This window comes from Rhincodon typus, chromosome 3 (assembly GCF_021869965.1).
Source record: "Rhincodon typus isolate 14 chromosome 3, sRhiTyp1.1, whole genome shotgun sequence".
NCBI lineage: Eukaryota > Metazoa > Chordata > Chondrichthyes > Orectolobiformes > Rhincodontidae > Rhincodon > Rhincodon typus.
In genome coordinates, this window is record NC_063334.1 from 54500673 (window position 1) to 54527071 (window position 26399).

At 41.5% G+C, this 26399-nt stretch overlaps 1 protein-coding gene across 3 annotated transcripts in view; it reads right to left on the reverse strand.

Moving 5' to 3' along the window:
• LOC109924133 (cytosolic carboxypeptidase 1-like) overlaps nt 1-26399 on the reverse strand; it is an 85038-nt gene that overhangs the window by 55375 nt on the left and 3264 nt on the right. For all 3 annotated transcript variants that reach the window (XM_048594960.1, XM_048594959.1, XM_048594958.1), the window contains exon 2: nt 5206-5327. In XM_048594960.1, the coding sequence (XP_048450917.1) occupies nt 5206-5327 (122 nt within the window). The remainder of the gene's footprint in view (nt 1-5205; nt 5328-26399) is intronic.

A 26399-nucleotide genomic window follows, 5' to 3' on the forward strand; every position in this document is an offset into this window, starting at 1 on the left:
AGCGCGAGAGAGGGAGACAGCGCGAGAGAGGGAGACAGCGCGAGAGACAGCGAAAGCACACAAAGCGCGCGAGAGTGAGAGAGAATGCGAGTGAGAGAGAGTGAGACAGTGCGTGAGTGAGAGAGCGCGCGCGACAGAGAGAGCACGCGAGAGACAGCGTGCACATGAGACAGCGTGAACGTGAGACAGAGCGTGCACGCGAGAGAGAGACAGCACGAGAGAGAGACAGTGCAAGAGAGAGAGACAGCACGAGAGGGAGAGCAAGAGTGCACAAGAGAAAGAGTGCGCGAGAGTGAGAGAGAATGCGAGAGTGCGAGAGAGTGAGAGAGAGAGCGCGAGAGAGAAAGAGCATGCGAGAGTGAGACAGTGAGATAGAGTGCGTGAGTGCGAGAGAGAGAGCGCGCGCGAGAGAGAACGCACGCGAGACAGAGAGCGTGCACGCGAGAGAGAAACAGTGCGAGAGACAGCGCGAGTGCACAAGTGAAAGAGTATGCGAGAGTGAGACAGAGAGTGCGTGAGTGACAGAGAGTGCGTGAGTGCCAGAGAGCGCGTGAGAGACAGAGACAGCACGTGCGAGACAGAGAGAGAGCGCACGCAAGAGAAAGAGCACGTGCGAGAGTGAGCGTGAGACAGAGAGCGCGCGTGAAACAGAGAGAGAGCGTGAGACAGAGAGCGCGCGCGAGACAGAGACAGCATGTGCGAGACAGAGAGAGAGTGCACGCAAGAGAGAGAGCGCGTGCGAGAGAGAGAGCGAGAGCGCTCAAGAGAAAGAGCGCGCAAGAATGCGAGAGTGAGAGAGAATGCGCGAATGAGAGAGTGCGAGAGTGAGAGAGAGTGCGAGAGAATGCGGCAGTGAGAGAATGCGAGAGAGTGTGAGAGTGTCAAGAGTGCGAGAGAGAGTGACAGTGCGAGATTGCGAGAGAGAATGAGTGTGAGAGCGCGCGCAAGACAGAGAGAGAGTGTGAAGTGAATGTATTCGTATGCGTGTGTGAGTGTGTGTCTCAGAGTGTATAGTGTGGCATATCGCCTGTAGTGCGACATGAACTCAAGATCCCGGTTAAAGCCAACAACCAGGATCTTGGGTTCATGTCGCACTACGGGTGATACGCCACACTATACACTCTCTCTCTCTCACACACACACACGCACGCACGCGCACACAGTCTCGCACAGATCCTCTCTTAGCCTCACACACACATTCTCTCTCTCTCTCTCACATTTACACACAAACACACACATTCTCCCTCACGTACATGTGCGCGCACACACATGCAAATCTATGGGGTGAATTTGTATTTTCAGATACATTCTATTTTGTTCAAAAAGCACACAATCTATAGTCAGTCAGTGTGGTGTTTTATAAATTACTACTTTAGAAATAAAACCTGTCCAACACAAACAGATTCTAAACAAGGCCTCACACCCAACATGCATTGTCCGACCTAAAACGTCATCTCTTCTATACACTGATAAAACCTTTAGTTCTCTCAGAACCATGACTTGAAAGGAATTCAGGGATTTACATATACATATTAATCAATTAAAACCTTCTAACTGATTGACGGTTTAACAGCATCTTAGGTTTGTTCAGTGCATTCTCAAAGGTGTGACCCTTTGATCTTTTACTTATAAATTCTGCAGTTGATACAACCTCTCTCACTAACACCTGAAGAAGGAGTAAGATTCCAAAAGCTTCTGTTTTCAAATAAACCTGTTGGACTATAACCTGGTGTCGTGTGATTTCTGACCTTGTCAACGCCAGTCCAACACCGGCACCTCCACTTGTGATAGTGGCAGTTTAACACTTGGATACTTGAAAGTTACCCAATACTTTACAGTTAAACCTGAATACAACCCGGACTCAACTGCAAAATAGCATGGGCTTCTTCATTTTTGGAGGAGTTCTGAAGAATATTAAATACTGTGGAATTGCTATACAAGTCCATTAAGAAATAGGAAAAGGCATATGGCACCTCATGCCTGAACATTGATCTCAACTCCAGTTTACCACCCAACCATCATAACTTTTGATTTCATTGGATTCCAAAAATCAATCATGCCTTGAACATAGTCAATAAACAAGCATCCACAGATCTCGGACTATTACACTCCTGTCCTTATAAAGATCGTTGATGAAATAGAGATGTCAACAATTTGGAATTTGTCACTAGAAACAAATGCAAAATTCAAGTTGGAGCCAATGTCAATTACTCAAACATCCTCAAATACCTATACTCCATTATTATCCTTGCCATTTTTTTCACTGAACTTCTTGGCCAAACCTTATTCCTCCCCTGCTCTTTGCTCCACGCCTAATACTTCATCAATCCTATTCACCCATTATCACCCCTAGAAGTTGAGTAACCAGAGGCTTGTAACAGATAAGCTGTTTCACTTCTCCATTCACATCTATATTTGTTTCTCAAAAAGGTTTTGACTGCTTCCAACATTCAATTTACCAAATATTAAATTAAAAGATGAAAGACTGCCTACTAAATCTAACCTTCTATGTCTACAGATGTTAGAAATGAAAACATCTTACATTCAGCACCTCCTGAATACAGCAACTGCGTTGCAGTGGCAGTCTACTTATCTTTGGGCCATGAGGCCTGGATCCAAGTCCCACCTGCTCCAGGAAATGTCTTAACAATCCGAACAGGTTAATGAGAAAGTAACTGCAACATCGTCCAAATCTACTATCTCCACCAAGTAGAAGGACAAGGGCAGAAAGTGCATAGGAACACCATCACCAACAAGTTATCTTCCAAGCCACACACCTTCCTGACTTGAACATAAATCACCATTCCTTTACTGTTGTTGGGTTTAAATCCTGAAACTTCCCAACCGCATTGTGCCAGTACCCACACCCAAGGATTGCAGTGGTGTAAGAGGCAGCTCACCACTACCTTCTCTGGGGCAATTATGGGCAATAAATGTTGGTCCAGCCAGTGATACCCACATCCCATGAAAGAACAAAAAGAAAGTAGCAACGAGATAATTTTTAACACTCAACAAGATTCAAACAGCATAAAGACTTAGATTCAAAATTCAAGTGGCATTTTTGAGACTTCTCTCTGCACTGTATACTATACAAATAATACCTGGCTCCATCCACTTTTCAGCTTAACATACTTAGTTTTACAGGACACAAAACAAAGACCTGCAGATATTTAGTCAGTATACTAGAATTCTTTATTCAGTTCATTGCAAGAAAAAAAGGACTTACGTGCAGACTATTTTTGAGCATGGTATAGAACTCTTATGGAATTAATTGGCACAGTATTAATTTTTGATCTCCAGGAAAAACACACAGTAGCCAGTAGTGCGAGGCAAAACAAAGTACACAGATTCTGACACTGATAGCAGGGAGTCTTTTGGTGCCTTGTGTACCTTTGTCTCTATACAAGTGTCTAGTAAAAGCTAGCAAATGATCTTCAGCATGAGGTAAACTAAAAAAAGTAAACTCAAGCCAAAGAAGTGGAGAAAGGGTGGCTGACCACTGTAACGTTTTGGGTACCTGCTCCGTATTCGTTGCTTATAAAAATGAAGTAAGTGACTGAAAAAGGGTAAACAACCAGCCAGTTGAAATAAAATATACGAATGCGTGCTTGGAGACAGGAGGCAGTCCTTGTCAGCAACAGCCACCTTCTTCAGAGGGTCAAGACCGGCGAAGATGGAAGAAGACTGCGTTTCCTGGCTACAGTGTAGAATGTTGCTATCATTGCATTGTCTGTTTTCTTTATATCATGAAATTTATGTTATGTGGCACTCAGTGGGAACAGATGGCAAATAAAAATGGTGTTAGTCAGAGTTATCGCAAAAACAACAGTAGGAGATGTGGAAAAAATGTGCGCTGACTTACATAGGGATGTTTCTGAATTTCATAAAAAAAATAACTTGTGATTGTAAACAAAGACGCCTTTTATAAAGCGTAGTAGAGGAAGCAATAACTAAATTGCTACAGCTAACAAGAGAAGTAATGGGTGACATGAAAACAAATATTGCTCTACACTTGTGACATTGAGTTACTCTTCTACAACACTTACTGGCTGGTTGGGGTGTTACATTTTTATTAACAGCTCAGGCAAGGCATTATTGCCTAAAGAAAGACAAAAAGGTACAAACCAGGAAAAGATAAATAAATAATTTTAAAACTGGAATATCACCCTCATTGATACTTCCAGAGTAGTCAAAATGTTTAAAGTTCAGATGGTTTGGGACCATTGGAGGGGGAACTCTGATTCCATTTGGTGCAGCATTCCAGTTGCTATGGTACCAGATAACACAAATGTAACTGGAAAAATTGAAAAGTAATTTATAATTTAAATAAATCATTTAAAAGCATAATAACAAGAGGCAAACATTTGGAGAAAGGAAGGGCGTACAGACATGATAAATACAGCCCACTACGCAATTGTTAATTCATTAATTTTTGGAAAAGTTTTTTTGTTTTGTCAATCTGAGTGAAGATTTCTGTTGGAAAACTACTAAAAAAAGCAAATGGTCTGTCACCATTTACAAAATATTGAAAAATCTTTAAAACCATCCCTGGCCATTGCAAATACTCATCAAGGTAAAGAACCTAGGAATCTTAAATTGAAAACATTGTGCTTTCACGTGAAGGATAACATGTTCAGATTAAGCCATAAGTCTTTTCTGTTTTGTTATTTCTATATACCCGTTTGACCTTATTTATTATAGGACATTAAATTATTTAATTGACAAAGAGAAGACAGTTTAGTTAAACTTGATGAGATTTGGTGCTCAGAACAGCCAGTTAACAATTACAAAAACTTAAATGAGGTTAAACACTTTGCAATGCAAAGACAGTAGTACCTACAGCACATTAAACTCAAAATTAGATTCACTTGAGGATTCACTGATAATTTTGTCAGACTAGCCGGCTCATGGAAAATATTTTCCAACTCTACCCAAAAAAACCACCTTCTTTCTGTGCAATGCTAAATTAGAAACTCAAAAGGTAACATAACAAGTAAATATATTTGCTACGTGACTAAGATATCACTTGCTTTCTTCCACCTGTACTGATCTACAGAGTAACTGTGGTGGATAGTTATTGTGTATAAGCAATTATATGTGCCTGCTTTTCATCAAGGTAAACCAAAACTATTCTAAGTAAATTATACATAGTTTATGCTTGACTAACCATTAAAAACTACAAATATAAAGATCTTACAAAATTACCTTGAGTCTGAACCAGATGAAGAAGCTTGGCAGTGACATGACGGCCATTTTCCACATCTTGCAATGTTGATTCCAAATTGATCTTCTCCAGCTGGCCAAGCAGACCAAGGATACGGGTGTTCCTGAGAGTAATGCAAAATATTTAATTGAAAATTACCAAAAATATGTTGCATTCTACAGGCCTCAAACTTCATTCAGATAGCTGAAATTCTATCTCATTTACTTTAAGAAAATTAAAAATCAACACAAACTCAAATAATGGGTCCTACTTTATCTGTGCAGAACATTTGATTTGCATCATTAAGCTGTTACCAGGAGATTTTGTTTTAAAACTGTATATGTTTTTGAAGTTTGCTAACAGTTTTCAGTAGCAGAATTCATGTGCAAAACATCAAGTACTGGGGATTCTCTTTCATAAAAACTAAGAGCAAGAGTGGGCAATTCAGCGCCTCGAGCGTGGTCAGTTATATGATACAATCATGGCTAATCTCTTCTTGACCTTGACTCCATTTTTCTGCCCACTTTCCCTAATGCTTCAATCCATTACTAATTAAAAATCTGTCGATGTACTCCTTAAATTTACTCAACACCCCAGTGTCGTGGATTCCTCAGATTTACAAGGCTTGGAGATAAGTAATTCCTCCTCATGTCAGTTTTAAATCTGCTTTCTCTTATCATAAAATTTTGACCTCTCATTCTAGATTGCCAGCATGAGAAAACATCCTCTCCATGTCTCCTTTGTCAATCCCTTTTACCATTTTTTTTATGTACCTCAATTAGATTTCCTCTCACTCTTCTAACCTCCAGAGAGAATAGACCTAAACTGCTCAATCTTTCTTCTTGGGACAACCGAGGATCTCTGGAATCAATCTAGTGAATCTTCTCTAAACTGCCTCCAATGCAATTATATCCCTCCTCAAGTAAGGGGGCCAAAATTATACACAATACTCCAGTGCAGTCTCACTCATGCCTTGTACAGTTGAAGCAACACTTCCCTGCTTTCATACTCTATGCTTTCAGCAACAAGCGCCAAAATTCCATTTGCCTTCCTTATTACCTACTTTACCTGCATACTAGTTTTCTGTGATTCATATGAAGGACACCCAGATCCCTCTGCACTGAAGTACTCTGAAGTTTCTCTCCACTTCATAAAAAGTTACCTTTCTAATTCGCCAAACAAAATGGATAACCTCACACTTTCCACTTTAAACTTGACCTGCCAAATTTTGGCCCATTCACCTAACCAATCCATATCCATTTGTAAATTTCTTACTTCTTCATTACAATTTACTCTCCCACCTATTTTAATGTAGTCTGCAAATTTGGCTACAGTATCTTCTGTTTCTGTAACCAAATCATTAATAGAAATTGTAAACTGTTGAGGCCTGAGGACTGAACCCTGTAGCACTCCACTAGTTACATTTTGCCAAATACAGAACGATCCATTTACCCCAAAACTGATTTCTGTCAGTTAACCAATCCTCTATCCAAGTTAATAAATTACCCCTAATCCCATGTGATCTTACTTTGTGTATTAACCTTTGGTGCAGCAACTTATAAAAGCCTTCTGGAAATCCTGATATATTACATCTAGAGAGCCCTCATTATCCATTTTGCTTATTGCATCTTCAAAAGAAGTCTAGCAAATTAGTCAAACATGATTTACCCTCATAAAACCATGCTGACTCTGATGTGTTGTATTTTGACTTTCCAAATGTCCTGTTTTTACTTCCTTAATAATCAATTCTAACAATTTCTCAATGGCACACGTTAAACTAACAGGTCTGTAGATTTCTATTTTCTGCCTTGCTCCCTTTTTCAATAAGGGTGTTATATGAGCATTTTTCCAATCCATTGGAACATTTCCTGCATCCAGGGATGGATCCACTATCTCTGCTGCCACTTCCTTTAAGACTCTAGAATGTAGGCCATCAGGCCATGGTGACTTGTCTGTCTTCATACCATGGCAACATAAATTCAGAACCTTTTAGACTTTTATGCTTATAAAACGCAGTATTTATTTGCAATTGTTACTGTACATCTCATCATGTCCAGGGCTCTCATCCTCCATTATCCGACAGTATTGTTTTTATCCAATTACACAGGAATCAGTAACTGGTTGGTTCCTAAAACAAACAGATGACTAAGCAAGAGTAATCGAAGCATTGTATTTCTGAAAAATAGCAAACACCAATGGAAATTAAAGCCACGACTCTGTCGTTGTGACATCATAAAGGGGCAGTTATATCACAAAGCACCTTCAGCTGTTTATTTTGGGTTATAAGAAAATAATTTCAGTTTCTAGTTTGGTTCCTTAAAAGTCTGCTGCATATAAAAAATAAAACGGTTCATGAGGAGTAATCATCTGTGAGACTGGTGCGGTAGTATCCTGGAAATTTTCTTGAATTATTTCAAGCGATGAAACAAACAGTTTAGAGTTGATATCAAAGTGACTTGATGGATTAAATAAGTTAGGAAGAATCACTGGATGGGGTTGGCCTAATGAACATTTTCTTCCTGTATACGATGCTCTGTTCACATGAAATTGTCCATGTGCCTCGCAGATGATTTTTGTCATGATCCATAATAAATCTGACTTTTTAAAAATTATTAGAACACAAAAACATAACAAGTAGGAACTGTAGTGGGCCATTTGACTCAACGGTCCTCATAATTCATCAAGATCACGGCAAGGTTTTTGCCCCACAACCCCACTTTGATGCTGCAATTCCCTGAGCATAAAAATCTACTGGCCCCTGTCGTGTATATCGTTGTCATCAGCAATCACTTGCTAACGAATATGATTGTCTACTTGGGAAATTCAGTGTCACTGACATGGGTTCTGTGCATCCTTGCTAAAGAGCCTGATCCTAGAGCCACATCTCCGACCACACGTTTGGCTGGTGCTTCCAGGAGCCAAAGGTGGACCTCGGTCTTGAGGCATATTCTAGGTTCCAAGATTGAGTTTGATTTTGGTTTTCAGACTGCAGGTAGAAGAGCCTGGTAGATACAGTTTCCCAGGCAGGTCAGTGATGGAACAGACTATTTTAGGGCACATTTTCTGAACCATCTTCTCCATGCAGGGTGAGCAAAGTGGATCATGAAAAGGGCTGTTCAGTCATGAAGAAAGATGCCAAAATGCTCTCCTGTTCTTATTCTAACAATGCAACACTGCATCAAACTTCACTGCTGACAAGCCATTCTAAAGCTAACGACTTCCAGATCTCACAATTGTGGGCAACTAGCAATGGGCAATAAATCCTAGTGAACCAATCAGCAGCAATAGAGAGAAACTTCTTCAAAGTGGAGGAACAGTGTCTTGCAAAATTGTGATACTTGACATTTTTTTGCAAGGTTTGTCAGGCCACAAAGGAGCCTTTGTGGAACGACACTATAGCCTATGGATAACCTGTTGGACAAGCCTTTTTATTCAATTCATTCGGCGACAAATAATCCACAGCAATGCTTTCTGATGCTTGCTTTTTGTTCTTAACTTCACCCAAAACAATTCTACTTGTTTTATTTTCTGAGCTATGGCCCTTACCCTTCACTATTTTTATCCCATCTTTCGTTTTCAAGGCATTTCCTCCTTTTTCATTTAGTCCATTTCTTCTAATAGTTAAGTATCCTGGAATACTTAATTCACAGTGAAATAACTCCACAGAGGCCAGTATTCCGTCACCAAGTCACCCTTTATTTATACGTGGAGAATCCTTGACATTGATCTAGCTCCCTCAGAGTGAATAGGATACCTGATACTCCTGTTCATTTTTTTTCCACTACGGCAGAGCCAACTCCAAGAGTGAACAGAACACCCGATACTCATGTTTTTTTTTAATAAATTCCCCCACGCTACCACTGCACCAAAAGAGGGGCCCAGCACTACTGCTTATATTTTCCCCAAATCACCCGTGGCTGTGTGTTTTTATTTGGTGACATAACAAAAAAGATACCATTGCGCAAAGACTTTATTGTATATTTTCCACCACCAGGAAAATACCATGTGGCAAGTGAAACATTAACAAGCAAAGCCTGATAAGGGCAATGTTTAGGTCAAAAGTGAATTTTTTTTTTGGATGGGGTGTAGGGAGAGAAGGAGGGGACTAAATAAATCAATACAGAGTTGGAGGAGGGACACTACTGTTCTTATCCGTCAGCTCGGGCTTCCTGATTGCGGCTGTTAATCTGGTCCAAAGAGGGAACTCATATTCGATGAGGTCCATCTGGCTAACCTTGTTACAATCACTACATCCTTTGACCTCTTAGTTCAAGCTCACAGGCCAGATTTTTTTGTAGCTTCTCCTGGGGCGTTTTAGCGTGGGGTCAAGTTCCTCCAACTCTGCCTCCAATATGGGCAGCGTGTAACGTACAGTAGCTCACCTCTTGCACACGGAGCATCTCGGAAGAAATTCATTCTCTTCTTCAGGCAAAAAAGTTGTGGAGGTGATGACATCCACTGCGTCCATCTCAGATTTGGAGGTATCTTCAATGCTTGAAAGAACCCAGGGGTTCTGGAACAGTCAGAAAGGCTGTTAAGGAGCCAGGCACATTTTGCTCCTGCACCGTTTGTAAGTTTGCTGCTTTCATATGGTCCACATGCTCATTCAGGATCGTTGCACCTGCCCGAGCTTTAAACATCACTGGAACTGACCTCGTGTCAACCATGCCTCTTACCCATGCACGGCCACTCCCATGGTCCCCTGAAGTAAACAATCTCTTTCGCTTAGCGGAGTCTTATGACCAGCACTGGCGTTCCTGATACTGTTTTGTCCTACCCTCCAGGTTCGAGAAAGTCAGATTTAACCTGGCATAGAGTCTTCTCCCCATGAGCAAATTTGCAGGAGCTATCCCTGTAATTGCATGAGGAGTAATCCTATAATCAAATAGGAACTAAGACAGTTTGATATTGAGTGAAGGTGTAGGTTGTTTATTTAAGTCTGCCTTCAAAGTTTGGACTGCTCTTTCTGCCAGACCATTGGATGATGGACGGTATGGGGCTGTCCTTATATGTCGAATACCATTTATCTTTAGGGAATACTCAAATTCCCTGCTGATAAACAATGGCCCATTATTTGTGACCAACACATCCAGGAGTCCATGTATTCCTAAAGACGCATGCAATTTTTCTATTATCATCCCCGTGTTTGACGAATGAATTCTATGCAAGTTCAGCGACTTTGAGTGAGCATCCACAATGATTAAAGGACATTCAGCCCATAACAGAACCAGCTTAGTCGACTCCCATGAATGTCAGGGAGCTACTGGTGGAGATTTTTGTCCTTGTTGGCACTCTGGGCACTGCCCCACCAATGCAGCTCGCCAGGAAACCACTGGATGACCCTGGTGATGTTCAGCCAGTATCTGGCGGTGACCTTCACTCGGGACAAGCACTTTTGCTCCCCATAATAACATGCTATCCTCTACTGTGATCTGATTTCTCAGAGTCCAAAAAGGTTTCAATTCTGGTTGTGACAGGCCTTCGGTTTGCCCCATCACAACCAGCTGTTTCAGTTTTGCCAGGGCTAGATTTTTCTGCATCCAAAGTCTGATAATGTCAGCTGTGACTGGAAATGTGTCCAGAAATGGAAAACCATTATGGATTCTTCCAGCAGGAGGCAGCTCAATGCACCAGCATTTGCTACTTGGCCTCCAGGACCGTGTTTCCAATTTGTAATTATATGCACTTATTAGAGCCCACTGCTGAATTCAGACTGAAGCTATGGTAGAACTGCCTTATACTCTTCAAATAGCCCTAGAAGGGCTTTACAGTCAATTATTATTACAAATTTACATCTGTAAAGACATTGGTGGAACTTCCTGACTCCAAATATGACCGTCAAACCTTCTTTCTTTATCTGGCTGTATTTATGCTCTGCATTAGCCAAAGTGCTGGGAACATACACTATTAGGCATTCCTCTCCATTGGGCCACCTATGATGAGCTAATACTACCCCGATGCCATACAGGGAGGCATCACATGTCAAGACCAGATCTCGCTGGGGATCATACTGTGCCAACATCTTACATAATGACAGTTGTTTCTTCACTTTCCTGAAAGCTATGGCTTGGCTATGCCACCATTTCCAAGGCTGACCCTTTTTTAAGAGTTCATGAAGAGGTGCCAGGATGGAGGCCAGATTATGTATGAACTTTCCATAATAATTCACCAGCCCAAGAAAAGACCTAAGCTCTGGTACAGACATGGGAACTTTTGATTGCCCTGTTCTATTGACACTGTAGCTCAAGGTGGTCACTTAGGATTTCTGGAACACCCATTTTCCCCTTTGAAGGCATTTGTCCGTCTGAGAGAAATGTCTAAGCACTGTGTTCAAGTTCCATAACTACTCCCTATTATTAGCACGTCATCTGGATAAATGGCAACCTGAAGTAGACTTTATAAAATGTTCTCCATAGTCTGCTGAAAAATTGCACAGGCTGACGATACCCCAAATGGCAGTCTCGTATTTTGGTACTAACCCTAATGGGTATTAATTGTAACACACTTCTGGCAATCCTCATCTAACCACAATTGCAAATACCCATGGCTCATGTCTGGCTTTATGGAGGACAGCCCCCTGCCAGCTTTGCGTTTAAATCCTCTAAGCGAGGGATTGAGTATTTATCCAGCTGCAAGAAGTGATATACTGTTCGTTAAAAAGCCCCACAAAGGCAAACCGCTGCATCGGGCCTCACAATCGCCAAGGTCGGTGCTGCCCAGTGTGCAAACTGGTTTGATGATTCCTTCATTTTCTAGCCTCCTGATTTCTGCTTCTACTTTTGCACATAGGCAAATGGCACCGGGCGAGCCTTGCAGAATCATGGAATTGCTTCCTGGTCAACATGCAAGTTAGCCTCAGCTCCTTAGGCTTCCTGAAAAACTTCCAGGTATTTAATTAGGACTTCACTCAGGCAGCCATTTTCTAAAAGAAAAATGTTGAGCCAATCTGGGTGAATCTTTCTCAACCGATTTCACCCCATCATGTTTGGGCCCAAGCCTTTTACTACAATCAGTGGTAACTGAACTAGCCGCTTCTCATAAGAGACCAGAACTGAAACTGTATTCTTATTCTGTAAAGGTTCCCCGTTATAGGTTCTCAATCTAGCAGAGGTCTTATACAAATTTAAGTGTTGAAGTCTAGAGCAAATTTTGTTAAAGATTGGTTACGCGATCGGTATCGACCTCCATTAGAACCTGGTGACCATTTAATCAGATGTTTATTTTGATTGGTACTGATTTGGACATTGCTGAGCAATTTAACTGTTCCAAACCAGACATAGGTGGGCTTTCCAGGGTGTGCACTGTTCTGGATACCAACCTATGTGTTCTCTTACTCAGTTTAGATCCAATGGAATTCTTCAGCTGCCTCAAGATCGCATGCTGGCAGCAATTACTGTGGCTTGCCGGTTCGGATCCTGAACAAAATGTTAACTATTTGGCCAAGGCTTGGCTTTGATTTGGGGTTTTGTTGTGGGCAGACCTAGAGTCCCCCTTTTTAGGATGTGTCCCAAGTGAGGATATGCAATTGTTTTCACTCAAGTGGTGTTCCCCAAGCTCTGTCAGACTGGTGAGGGCATCCACTTTCATCAGAATACTCTGCAACTCTTACGGTCCATTTGCCACATTATCCAAAGTCAGTTACAGTGCCTGTTTGAAGTCCAGTTGGACTTCAACTAGCAGGCACTTGTGCATGGTTACATTATTAATCCCATCACCAAATGGTCTCTCAGCATCTCATTAAGAGTTAAACCAAGATCATCAAGGACTGCCCCTGCTAGTCATCATAACCTATTGAAAAATCCCAATATAAATTCCCCTGGTTCTCAAATTGCTGGGTAAAACCAATAGTGTCTCAGAATTAGTGGTTTTGGGATCTCAATATTCCTTAACTAAATCTGTCAACTTTTGAAAAGTTTTAGTATATGATGCCTCAAAGAAAGTTAAGGTCCTAATGACCGAGAAAGCTGCAGGTCCACAATTTGTCAGGAGAATTATTTGTTGCTTTTCATCTACCCAACATCTTTCGCCTGGAAAAAGTACCGCAACCTTTTGACATACTGGGCCCAGTCTTTGATGGCAGGATCAAATGGGTCAAGCTTCCCAAATAACAGCATGGCCAGAAATGCTTACCCAAACTTAAAGACAACTGTTGCAAGCGAATTTCTTCGGGAGTGTGCTTTTCTCTCATCGCTACTGAATAACTTCAGAGAGGCCAGTGTCCCATCACCAAGTCACCCTCTATTTACATATAGGGAGTCCTTAACACTGATCCAGCTCCTTCGGAATCTTATCTATCAGCTAGGGCTCCCTGATTGGAGCAGCTTGATAGCCACAATCAGGGAATTCATATCCTTTGAGGTCTTCCTGGCTGCCCTTGGTACAATCACTGTACACAACACTAGCCATTTTGCAACTGCATCTTTGGAATGGTCATTAGATCAAGCAAATTCATTTCAATCCATGCCATTAATTCATGTAATTAGTTGTGAATGCTTCATGCATTTGAATTGAGAATCTTAACACTACCTTCTTTTCTAACTTTTCTTAGCATTACTTTCGGCAGTAAAGCCTTATTACATTTGTTAATCTCATATTCCCTTCAAGAATTACTTTATTTTTACCCAAAATCCTGCTCTCGTCTTGTGCCTTATCAGTTTCCTTACTGTCTTTCAATTTACACATTCCTAAATCTTTGTACAATCACCATTTACCAATTTAAAATCCTATCCACTACCTTTAGCATTCAATTTCCCGTGACATAAGACGCAGAAAGATTTAAATTGAACTGGTCCCAGTGGAAATAGTTCTCTTTCCCCTAAATAGGGACCAGCATCCCATGAAGCAAAGATTGTGTCTCCCTCACCACTTCTTCAGCCCCTTATTTAACCTTATAATTTGTCCATTTTTCTATAATTTTAGAGTCCCTGCATTTTAATCTGCACTCTAACTCATGCCTGCAGAACCTAAATCATTCTATTGAAAGTGTATAAAATTGTCAGTAGACGTTCATTACATTTTAAAGACTCATTATATTACAAATACAAACTTGTTGAATTTGCAACACATGCAGCAACAAACATATACACATTATTTCATGATTCAAGATAAAATGGTTCCTTCAAATTCTAGACAAGTTAGAGGGCACTAGGAAAGTGATTTCTTATATTTTACAGCAGCAGTTACACAGATATACATTCGAATTTGATCAGACTTCCAAATTCCAACTGTTGGGTAGGAGCTCGAGGAAAATTGAGCAATAAATATGTAGAGAGATCTCAGATAAATGCAATAATAACAAAGTTTTGTAATAGTAGCTGATTTTAATTTTCCAAACACTGACTGGGACTACCATACTGTTAAAGGTTTGGATAGTGAAGAATTCATTAAATGTGTTCAAGAAAATTTTATTTATCAATATGTCAATGTTCCTTCTAGAGAAGGAGCAAAACTTGACCTTCTCTTGAGTAATAAGCCAGAGCACGTGACTGAGTGATGGGGTGGGGGGGTACTTTGGGGCTAGTGATCATAATTCTATTAGGTTTAAAATAGTTATGAAAAAAGATAAGCCTTCTCTAACAGTTGAAGATTTTAATTGGAGTAAGGCAAATTTTAATGGTATGAGACAAGAACTTTCAAAAGTTAATTGGAATAGACTGTTCACAGGTAAACGAACATCTGATAAGTGGGAGGCTTTCAGAAGTGTGATAACACGAGTTCAGAGTCAGTATGTTCCTGTTAGAGTGAAAAGTAAGGGTGGTAGTATTAGGGAAAACGGATGAATAAAAATATTGAGGTTCTCATCAAGAATAAAAAAAAAGATAGATATAGACACCTGGGTTTAAATGAATCTCTTAAAGAGTATAAACAGTACAGGAGCATTCTTAAGAAGAAAATCAGGAAGGCAAAGAAGGGATATGAGATAGCCTTGACAGATAAGGTTAAGGATAAGGATAATCTAAAGAGATTCTACAAGTATATTAAGAGCAAGAGAACAACTAGAGAGTTGAGTCCCTTAAAGATCAAAGAGGTCGTCTTTGTGTTGAACCTCAAGAGATGAGAGCTATTAAATGAATGTTTTGCATTAATTTTTGTGGTGAAGACAGAAATGGAGGCTAGAGAACTCAGGGAAATAAATACTGATGTTTTGTAAACAGACCATATTACAGAAGAGGAAGTGCTGGTGGTCTTGGAAAATATAAACGTAAATAAATCTCCGAGACCTGATCTAGTGTATCCCAGGCCACAGTGGCAAGTTAGGGAGGAAACTGCAGGGCCTCTTGCAAAAATACTTGTGTCATCTACACCTACGGGTGAGGTGTCAGGTGACTGGAAAGTGACCAATACTTTGTCAACACAGTGTGGGGCTGGAGGAAAATAGCATGTCAGGCAGCAGCAGAGGAGCAGAAAAGTTGACCTTATGTGTCGGGACCCTTCATCAGGACTGGGGACAGGGAAGGGAGCTCGGAAATAAATAGAGGGAGGGAGTTGGGCCGGGGTACATAGGTGAGATGGTGATAGGTAGATGCAAGCAGGGGGTTGTGGAGATAGGTCATGGGAAGGGTGGGGTGGATAGGTGAGAAAGAAGATGCACAGCTTGTGTCAGGTCAAGGAGGTGGGGATGACAGGGAGGGTTGCACATGGGATGAGGCCAGGGGTGGGGAGATTTTGAAACTGGTAAATTCTATGTTCAGGCCATTGGGCTGTAAGCTCCCGAGCGGAATAAGAGGTATTGACCCTCCAATTTATGTGTGGCATCATTGTGACACCAGAGGAGGCCGAGGATGGGCATCTCACCGGGGGGTGGGGGGGTGGGGTGTAAAATGGTCGGTAACCAGAAGGTGCAGTTGATTATAGCGTACAGAGCACAGATGCTCCGTGAATCAGTCGCTGAGTCTGGGCTTGGTCTCGTCAATGTAGAGGAGACCACTTGGGAGCAACAGGTACAGTAGACCAGGTTGGAGGATGTACAGGTGAATCCCTGTCGGATTTGGAAAGATTGTTTGCGATATTGGATGGAGGAGGTGAGAGGGAAGGTGTAGGGACAGGCATAGCACTTACTGCGGTTTCAGGGTAAGGTGCTAGATGGGGTGGGGTTGGTGGGAGCACACAGCAGAAAAGGGAGTCGTAGAGTGAGCAGTCCCTATGAAAGGCTGGAGTGGGTAGGGAAAAAATCTCTTTGGTGGTGGGTCAGATTGCAGGTGGTGAAAATGGCGGAGGATAATGCGCTGGATGCAGAGGTTGGTAGGGTGGTATGTGAGGACCGGGGGACCCCTGGTTTCACCCACTTCACCTTCAATGACCAGATATTCAAACAAATCAACTGAACACCAATAGGATCCCCAACATCAGGACTGATTGCAGAAGCGGTAATGCAGAGGTTAGAACAGACAGCACTCCCCACTATACAATCCAAACTCTGTGTCCACTATGTAGATGACACCTTTGTGATTAGCAAACACACAAGACTAGAAGAAACCCATTGACACATAAACAAAATCCTCACTGGAATAAAATTCACAAAAGAAGAGAACAATAACCAACTACCCTTCCTAGACGTAATGGTAGAATGTAAGAACAATGGGGAACTCCAGACTAGCACATACAGAAAGACCACACATACGAACCAGATACTTAATTACACCAGCAACCACACCAACACCCATAAACGGAGCTGCATCAGGACATTATTCAAACGAGCCACAACACACGGTAGCAATCCAGAATTGCGCAAAGCAGAATAGGAGGACTTATACAAGAGTTTTTAAAAGGAATGGATACCCAAAAAGCACAATCCACCATTACCTCCGTGATAGATCACAACAACAAAACATAAAATGGCCAGATACACTAGTCACCCTACCGTATATCGGAGATGACCACAAGACTACTCAGACTGCTGGGTATCAGGGTAGCCCACAAACCAACAACTACCCTGCAATAGCTACTGACGAACTTAAAGAATCCCATGCCCACAACCAATAAAACTAACGTAATATAGAAAATACCATGCAAAGACTGTGAGAAACATTACGTAGGCCAAACTACAAGAAAACTGACAATAAGGATACATGAACATCAACAAGCCATCAAGAGACATGACCAATTCTCACTGGTCTCAATACACATGGATGACAAAGGACACAAATTCGACTGGGACAACACATTCCATAATAGCACAAGCCAAACAGAGGCATGCCAGGGAATTCCTGGAGGCCTGGCATTCCAACCGGAACTCCATCCATAAACACACTGAACTGGGCCTGATTTACAAACCACTGAAAAATGGAACTAGAAGTGATGCCAACCACCCCGGCAAACCAAGGCATCTAAATAACAAGCGGGACAGAACACCAACGCTTCATCAGAGGCACACTGATCCTTTATTCATTCATGGGATGAGGGTGTCACTGGCTAGGCAGCATTTATTGCCCCTAATTGCTCAGAGTCATCCACATTGCTGTGGGTCTGGAGTCACATGTAGGCCAGACCAGGTAAGGATGGCAGTTTCCTTCCCTAAAGGAAATTAGTGAACCAGATGGGTTTTTCCCGACAATTGACAATGGATTCACAGTCACCATTAGACTCTTAATTCCTGATACTTTATTGAAGCCAAATTTCACCATCTGCCATGCGGGATCTGAACCCGGGTCCCCGGAACACTATCTGGGTTTCTGGATTAATAGTCCAGCGATAATACCACTAGGCCATTGCCTCCCCTAGCAGGGTGATGAAGCGTCTGCAATCAAACACAGCAACTCGGCGAGCAAGTCTACAACCTCATCTACAACTCAAGCTACAAATGGACTCTGTCCTTATTTTTGTTGGGGGGAGTGGGGTTTGAGGGCAGAAGTGCAGGAAAAACAAGAGATGCAGTTGAGGGCATTATGAATCACTGGAGGGGGGCGAAATTAAGATCCTTGAAGTAGGAGGACACCTTGGATGTCCGGGAAAGGAACCCTCCACCTTGGGACTAGATGTGGCGGAGGCAGAGGATTTGGGAGCATGGGATCATATTCTTTCAGGAAGGTGGGTAAGAGGAGGTGCAGTGCAGGTAGCTATGGGAGTCAGTGGGTTTGAAATAGATGTTGGTGCTGAGATGGTTACTGGAAATGGAGACAGAGAGGTCCAAGAAGGGGAGGGAGGTGTCGGAGATGGTCCAGGTGAATTTGAGGTTCGGGTGAAAGCTGTTAGTAAAGTTGATGAACTGTTCAAGCTCCTCATGGGAGCACGAGGCAGTGCGGATACAGTCATCAACGTAGTGGAGGAAAAGGGGAGGAATGGTGCCAGTGTAACTGCGGAAGAGGAACTGCTCCACGTATCCTACGAAGAGACAAGCATAGCTCAGACCCATGCCAGTGCCCGTAGTCACCCCTTTAGTTTGTAGGAAGTGGGAGGAGTTAAAGGAAAAGTTGTTGAGGGCAAGGACAAGTTCCGTGAAGAAGATGAGAGCGTCGGTGGAGGGGGACTGGTTGGACTTGTGGGAGAGGAAGTAATGGAGGGTTTTTAGGACCTCCTCATGGGGGATACTGGTGTAGACTAACGCTGTGCCTTTGTTTAAGAAGGGATGTAAGCAGCAGCCTGGGAACTAGACCTGTTGAGCCTGACTTCAGTAATGGGTTTTTTTGTTGGTGGTTCTGAAAGATAGGATTTATATGCACTTGAAAACGCAAGGAATGATTAGGGATCATTAGGGTTTTGTGCGAAGGAAATAGTGTCTGACAAACTTGATGGAGTTTTTTTGAGGAAGTGACAAGGAAGAATGATGAGGGCAGAGCGGTGGATGTTGTTTACTTGGACTTCAGTAAAGCCTTTGACAAGGTTCCACATTGCGGACTAATTAGTAAAGTTAGATCACATGGGATTCAGGGTGAGTTTGCCGATTGGATACAAAATTGGGTTAATGGCAGGGGACAGAGCGTGATGGTTGAAGGTTGCCTTTTGAGCTGGAGGCCTATTACCAGTGGTGTTCCACAGAGATTGGTGCTGCGTCCACTTTTGTTTGTCATTTATGTAAATAACCTAGATGAGAATATAGAAGGCATCGTCAGTAAGTTTGCTCATGACACCAAGATTGGTAATATAGTGTGTGGACAATGGAGAAGGATACCTATGATTACAAAGAGATCTTGATCAATTGGGTCAATCAGCTGAGGAGTAGATGAATTTAATTTGGATAAATGCATGGTATTGCATTTTGGTAAAATAAACAAGGACAGGACTTATTCAATTAAAAGTAGGCCCTTCGATAGTAATGCAGAATAGAAAGACCTAGGGGCTCGTGTACATAATTCTTAGAGGTTTGCGTCACCTTAGAAGGTGCTTAAGAAGGCGTTTAGAACGCTTGCCTTCATTGCTCAAATCTTTGAGTATAGGAGTTGGGGCATCAGTTGAGATTGTAGTGGATGTTGGTGACGCTTCTTCTGGAGTACTCTGTCTTGTTCTGGTTGCCCTGCTATAAGAGGGATATTATTAAGCTAGAGAGGGGTTCAGAAAAGATTTACCAGGATGTTGGCTGGGAAAGGAGAGTTTAAGTTATAAAAATAGGCTGGATAGGTTGGGACTTTTTTCACTGGAGCATAGGAGGTGGAGGAGTGACCTTGTAAAAGTTTATAAAATCATGAGAGGTATTGATAAGGTGAAGGTTAGGGATATTTTCCTTAGGGTTGGGTATTTCAAAATTAGGCGGCATATTTTTAAAGGTAAGAGGAGAAAGATATCAAAAAGACATTGTTACAAAGTTGGGTCGAGTAATTGTGAAGTGGAAGGCAGGAAGCTAAAATGTGTGGCTCCTTAAAAGAAAATTTCTATGTCTGTAAGCAGCAGCTGAAGTTGCCAGTAGAGAGAACCTCAAAAAGTGAAATAAGTGTATCAAAAATGCCTTACAGGTGGCAGGCAAAACAACAGTCTTGTTTTGATGTTGTGACAATGAGTTTGAATTTGGCCAATTAATTTAAATGAAGCACCTATGTACAAAAAGACAACCTGAAACCAATCATATTATAAGAATTTGATTATGTCATTACGGATATATAAGACGAGGATGTTGTGAAAAATCAGGGAGAGCCAACTGCCATTTGAAAGAGAGAGACAACTGCTACCTACCAGAGTTAGCAACATCAGCTCTCAGCGAAAGCCCATCTAATTAATCATAGGTATTTTAGCTCAAAGTCTTCACTGAAGAAATTATAAAGAGAAAACACCCCTGACAGCAGAAATATTGGAAGAAAGTCATTTGTGAAGACAGCGGAAAAGACAGAATATTCCAGAAGACAGTCTGTGTGAAATTGGAGAGATTAAGTTGTAACTTATTGCTTCTTATTAATTGGGTTCATATCAGTGGGATTCGCCTTTATTTAAACAGCATTCCAGTAGAATTTTGACCCATTAGGGAGCAGTTAGTAGTCTGAGGGGGAATTGTCGGTTTGTTAGTAATTTTATTAATTTGTTCATTGTTGAGTTAAATATATAACTTGTTACTTGTAAAGTGGAGATCAGGGATTTTCTTTCTTTTAACCATTCTTTTAATAGATTATGAGGGGAAAGTCAAGCATCTCTGGGTGATTAAGGGGTAATTATTACAGGGGTACCCCTACTCCTGTCATAACAGATTGGGGCTTGTGTTTTAGTTCAATTATCAGAAAGGTTCAGCAATTCCCCATCATAACAGTTTTACACAGACAGTGGTTCATACATGGAAGGAACCTCTAGAGGAAGTGGTGGGGTGCAGGTACACTTACAATGTTTAAAAGACTTTTGAAAAGTACATGAATAAGAAAGGCTTGGAATGATATGGGCCAAACGCAGGCAGGTGGGACTACTTTAAATTTTGGATAATGATCAGCACAGACTGGTTGGACCGAAGGGTCTTCCGTGCTGTATGACTCTATAACTGTGTTTGAACTATCCACCTTTCAATTTATGAATCTCCAGGGTTACTGGGCAGAATTTTCATCTAGATTTTGACTGATGAATTAAATACAAATTTGTCAATACATAAGAGCGGAATAAATGCAAAGCATTCTCCCCAGTTAGTAGAGAGACTTGACTTTGTTTATTTTTGTCTAGGCCTAAGTTTGGCAAAGTGTTTGTCCAAAATTTATATTGATATCTTTGGATATCAGTTCATGTTTAGATTTGCTTAGAAGGATTAGGGAGCTGCTATTCATATTATCACAACTAGATGGAGATGGAAGCAGCACTCAGATAACTTTCCCTTGCATTAGGACTAAAAGGAAAGCAAAGTCATTAGAGGACACTGCAGTCTGTACATCATCTAACATTCACAAAATTCAGTGAAGCCTCATACTGCTTGCCAGTTTCTTGATTCTAAGATTCTGTTGCATATTTTTAACCCTCAATGGAGAGCTTTCACTAAGCCAATAACCAGACAAGACTGTTGGTAGTCATTGGATCATACAGTAGGGCAGATGCCCTTTGGTCCATCCAGTCTGCACTGACTAAATTGTTCTCAATCTGTAATAAAACAAAGAACTGCAAATGCTAGAAACCGGAATCAAAATTAGAATTTGCTGGAGAAACTCGGCAGGTCTGGCAGCATCTCTAGACAGAAAAACAGAGTCGATGTTTCAAGCCCCCTCACAGGAGTACAGTCTGTACAGGAATCATTGGACTCAAAATGTCAACTGTTTTTCTCTCCACAGTTGCGAGCAAACCTGTTGAGTTTCCCCAAAAAATTCAGTTTTTACCCCAAGAAGTCCCACTTCCCAGCATTTAGCCCAGTGCCTTGAATGTTATGACATTTCAAGTGCTCATCCAAGTCCTTTTTAAACATTGTGAAGTTTCCCACCTCAAGAACCTTCCCAGGCAGTGCATTCCAGATTCACACATCCCTCTGGTAAAAAGGTTTTCCTCAAATCCTCTCTAAACCTCCTGCCTTTTACCTTAAAATTATGCTCCCTTGTTATTGACCCTTCAACTATGGGGAACAGCTGTTTTCTATTTACACTGTCCATACATTTCACTCTGTTCATAGCTAAAATGCTGCATCCAGGCAACATCCTGTGTATACCCTCTGCACTCACTTTAGTACAATCACCTCCTTCCTATAATGCAGTGACCAGACTGCACATAGTACTTCAGCTGTGGCCTAACCAAGGTTCTGTACAGCTCCAACATAAGCTCGCTGTTCTTATAATGGGAGGGCAAATGAGGGCAGGACTTTTACATTTGATGGTAAAGTCTTGGGGAGAGTGGCCAAACAAAAACACCTTGGAGTGCAGATTCACAGTTCCCCGAATGTGGAGTCGCAGGAAGACAGGATAGTAGAGAAGGCATTTGGTGCACTTGCCTTTATTGGTCAGCGGAGTGAGTATAGGAGTTGGGAGGTCATGTTGCAGCTGTACAGGACATTGGTTAGACCACTTTTGGAATACTGCATTCAATTCAGGTCTCCTTGCTTTAAGACAGGGGTTGCTAAACCTGAAATGGTTCAGAAAAGATTTACAAGCGTGTTGCTGGGGTTGGAGGGTTTGAGCTATAGGGAGAGGCTAAATAGGCTGGGGCTATTTTCCCTGGAGTGTCAAAAGCCAAGAGGTGACCCTATAGAAGTTTTTAAATTCATGAGTGGCATGGATAGGGTGAATAGCCAAGGTCTTTTCCCCAGGGTCAGGCAGTGCAAAACTAGAGGGTATAGATACATGATGATGGGGACAGATTTAAAAGGGACATAAGGGACAACTTTTTCACACAGAGGGTTGTGTGTGTAATAAGCTGCCAGAGGAAGTGATGGAGGCAGGTACAATCACAACATTTAAAAGCCATCTGGATGGGTATATGAATAGGAAGGGTTTAGAGGGATATGTGGCAAATGGGACTAGATTAATTTAAGATAGCTGGTTGGTATGGCTGAGTTGGACCGAAGGGTCTGTTTCCATGCTGGACATCTCTATGACTATAATTTATAACAAGCTAATAAAGCTCAGTGTCACATATGCCTTCTTAACTACCCTATTAACCTGATCTACCATCTAAAGGGATCTGTGGACAAGCACCAGAAGATCCCTCTGTTCCTAGGCCACAGGAAATAGGAACAGGAAAGGCTATATGGCTCCTCAAGCCTGCTCCACCACGCAATTAAATCATGGCTATCCAACATTCCTCTTATCCACTTTCCTGCCTTTTTCCCGTAAATTCTTTATCACAAGACGAATTGAAGATTATCTTTCTCAGCCTTAAATTTCAACCGTACAGCAGGAAGGAGTTCCAAAGACTTTCAACCCTCAGAAGAAATTCCTCATCTCAGTCTTAAATTGATGCCCCTTAATTCTTAGATTATGGCCTCTGGTCTGATACCCTCCAGTGGGGGGAAACATCCTCTCATCATTTACACTGTCAAGACCCTTAAGAAGTAGTATGAGACTAACTAATGTGGCTAAAGGCAGATATGTCCCCTGGCTCTTATGGTTTGCATCATAGTATCCTAAAAGAGATAGCCACAGAGATAGTGGCTGTCAAGCCCCTTAAGAATCTTATATGCTTCAATGAAATCACCTCATTCTTCAAAATTCCAATGAGTAGAGTTCCTTCCTGTTTTACGTTTGTTCATAAGACAATCCCTCCCTACCTTTCGTGAACTACCTCCAATGAAAATGATATCTTTCCTTAAATAAGTGGGCCAAAACTGCTCACAGGGTGGTGAACCTAACTAGGCACCAATCTGAAAAAGAACCCCTTTTCTCCCCTTGCTTTTTCCTGCCCATGAGCCAATTCTCTATTCATGCCAATAAACTACTTCCAACATCGTGGGCTCTTATGACTTAACCTTTTGTGAGGCACCTTGTTGAATGCCTTTTGGTAGTCCCAAGTACAACATATATACTGATACCCCTCTAATCGCTCTGGTTGAGACTTCCTTGAAAAACATTAATAAATTAGTCAGGTACGATTTCCCTTCAATGAACCATGTTGACTCTGCTCAATTAGGTTATGATTTTCCTAATGTGCTTCTATTACTTCCTTAATAATTGATTTGAATACTTGTCCAACAATAGATGTTAGGCTAATCAGCCTACAGTTACCCACTTTTTGCCTCCCTCTCTTTTTGACCAGGGGTGTCACATTAGTAGGCCAATCCTCTTGTACTTCTCCTGAGTCTAAGGATTTTCAGAAAATTAAGAAGAGTGACAGAAGGAAACCAGAATTACAGAGCAGTTACCCTAACATCTTTGCTGTGGAAATTGCTGCAGTCTACACTCAAGAATAGAGTAACTGATCACCTCAAAAAATTTCAATTAATCAGAAGAGTCAGAATGGATTCACAAAGGGTGGGTCATGCCTGATAAACTTTAGAGTTTTTTTTTGATGAGGTGAAAAAAGGTGGTGGACAGAGCTAAATCAATCGATGTTGTTTATATGGGCTTCCAGAAGGCTTTTGATTATGTCTCACACAAGAGACCATTAGCTAAGGTGGAATTGAAGGTAAATTACTGAAGTGGTTAGGAAACTGGATGAGTGGCAGCAAGCAGAAGAGGTAGAATAATAACTCAAATTGGCAGGGTGTGACTGGTGGAGTCCTTCAGTTATTCACAACATTCATTAACATCTTGGATAATGGCATAAAAAGTGAAATATCAAAATTTGCTGAGGACAAAATTGGGCAGCATTGGAGATAGTGTTAGTGACAGAATAAAATTACAATAGGATATTGATAGATTAAGTGAATTAGGCAAAGCAGCGACAGATGTGCAAAGTCCAAAGATGTGCAAGTTAGGTGGATTGGCCTTGCTAAATTGGCCATAGTGTTCAGGGATTTGTAGGTTAGGTGCATTAGCCACAGGAAATGCAGTCACAGTGATAGGGTAGGGGGATGGGTCTAGATGGGATGCTCTTCGGAGGGACTGTGTGGACTTGCTGGGCCTAATGGCCTGTTTCCACACTGTGGTGATTTTATGAACTATGAATTCCAAGAAGATGGATTTTAATATAAGCAATTGTGAGGTTATCTATCTCGGGCTGCACAAGGAAAAAGAAAAAGGGATTTGTTTTTAGAAGGCACAAAGTTCTGAAGAAGGGCAATACCCGAAATGTTGACTGCTCCTTTCTTCCAGATGCTGCCTGGCTTGCTGTGTTCTTCCAGCCTCCTGTTTATCTACCTTGGATTCCAGCAGATTTTTTTGTCTCTAATAAAGTTTAATACAGTGGATGTCCAACAGGATTTGAGGGTTCAGGTGCATACCTCTTTAAAATAACATAAACAGATACAGAAAATAATCAAGAAGGCTAATAGAATGTCTTTCACATCTAAAGGGCTGGAATACAAGGGTGCAGACGTTATACTGCAGTTATGCAAATCCCTAGTTAGACCCCACTTCGCGTACTGACAGCAGATCTCAGCAGCACACCTTAGAAAGGATGTTTGGCCCTGGTGGGGGTTCCATGCAGGTTTACAAGGATGATATGTAGACTTCAGGGGTTCAGTTATGAGGAAAGATAAGACAAATTAGGCCTTTATTCTCTCAAATTTAGACGGTTAAGGAGTGATTTAATTGAGGGTTTTCAGGATATTAAAAGGGAAAGACAGGGAACATAACGATACATACAATTTCCACTAGTTGAAGGCTAGAACCAGTCTCATAATTAGGGCCAGGCCATCCAGGAGAGATGTTAGAAACAACTTCTTCACACAAACAGCAGTGCAGATTTGGAATTCTTTTCCTCAAACAGTGGTCGATGTTAACTAAATTGTTAAATTTAAATCTGAGTTAGGCATTTTTCTTTCCAATTAAGCAAGGATAACAAGGGATATGGGCCCAAGGTAGGTATGTGGCGTTAGGCCACAGATCAGCCATGATTTTATTGTATGGTGAAGCAGGTTGTAGGGACTGAATGGCTTAGTCCTGTTCCTATATTCCTGTACTGCTCTGGAAGTGAAGCAGTTGAGCGCAATGCATGTGTACAATACTACATAGCAACATTAAAACAAATAAAACAGTGACTGCACTTCAAAAGTACTTCACTGCCCATGAAGTGATTTAGGCCACCCTGCAGTTGTGAAAAGTACCTTACAAACGCAAACACCATCTAAAACAAAATTACATTAATTGGAAAACTGTTTTTGATGAAATAAACTTAAGGGAGTTAACGACAATGGCACAAATGCAATACAGATTGAATAGTTTCCCACTTATTCTGTTGATTAGCTCCACCCCAGCAGGGAGCTTCACAGAAATGTGTCTTA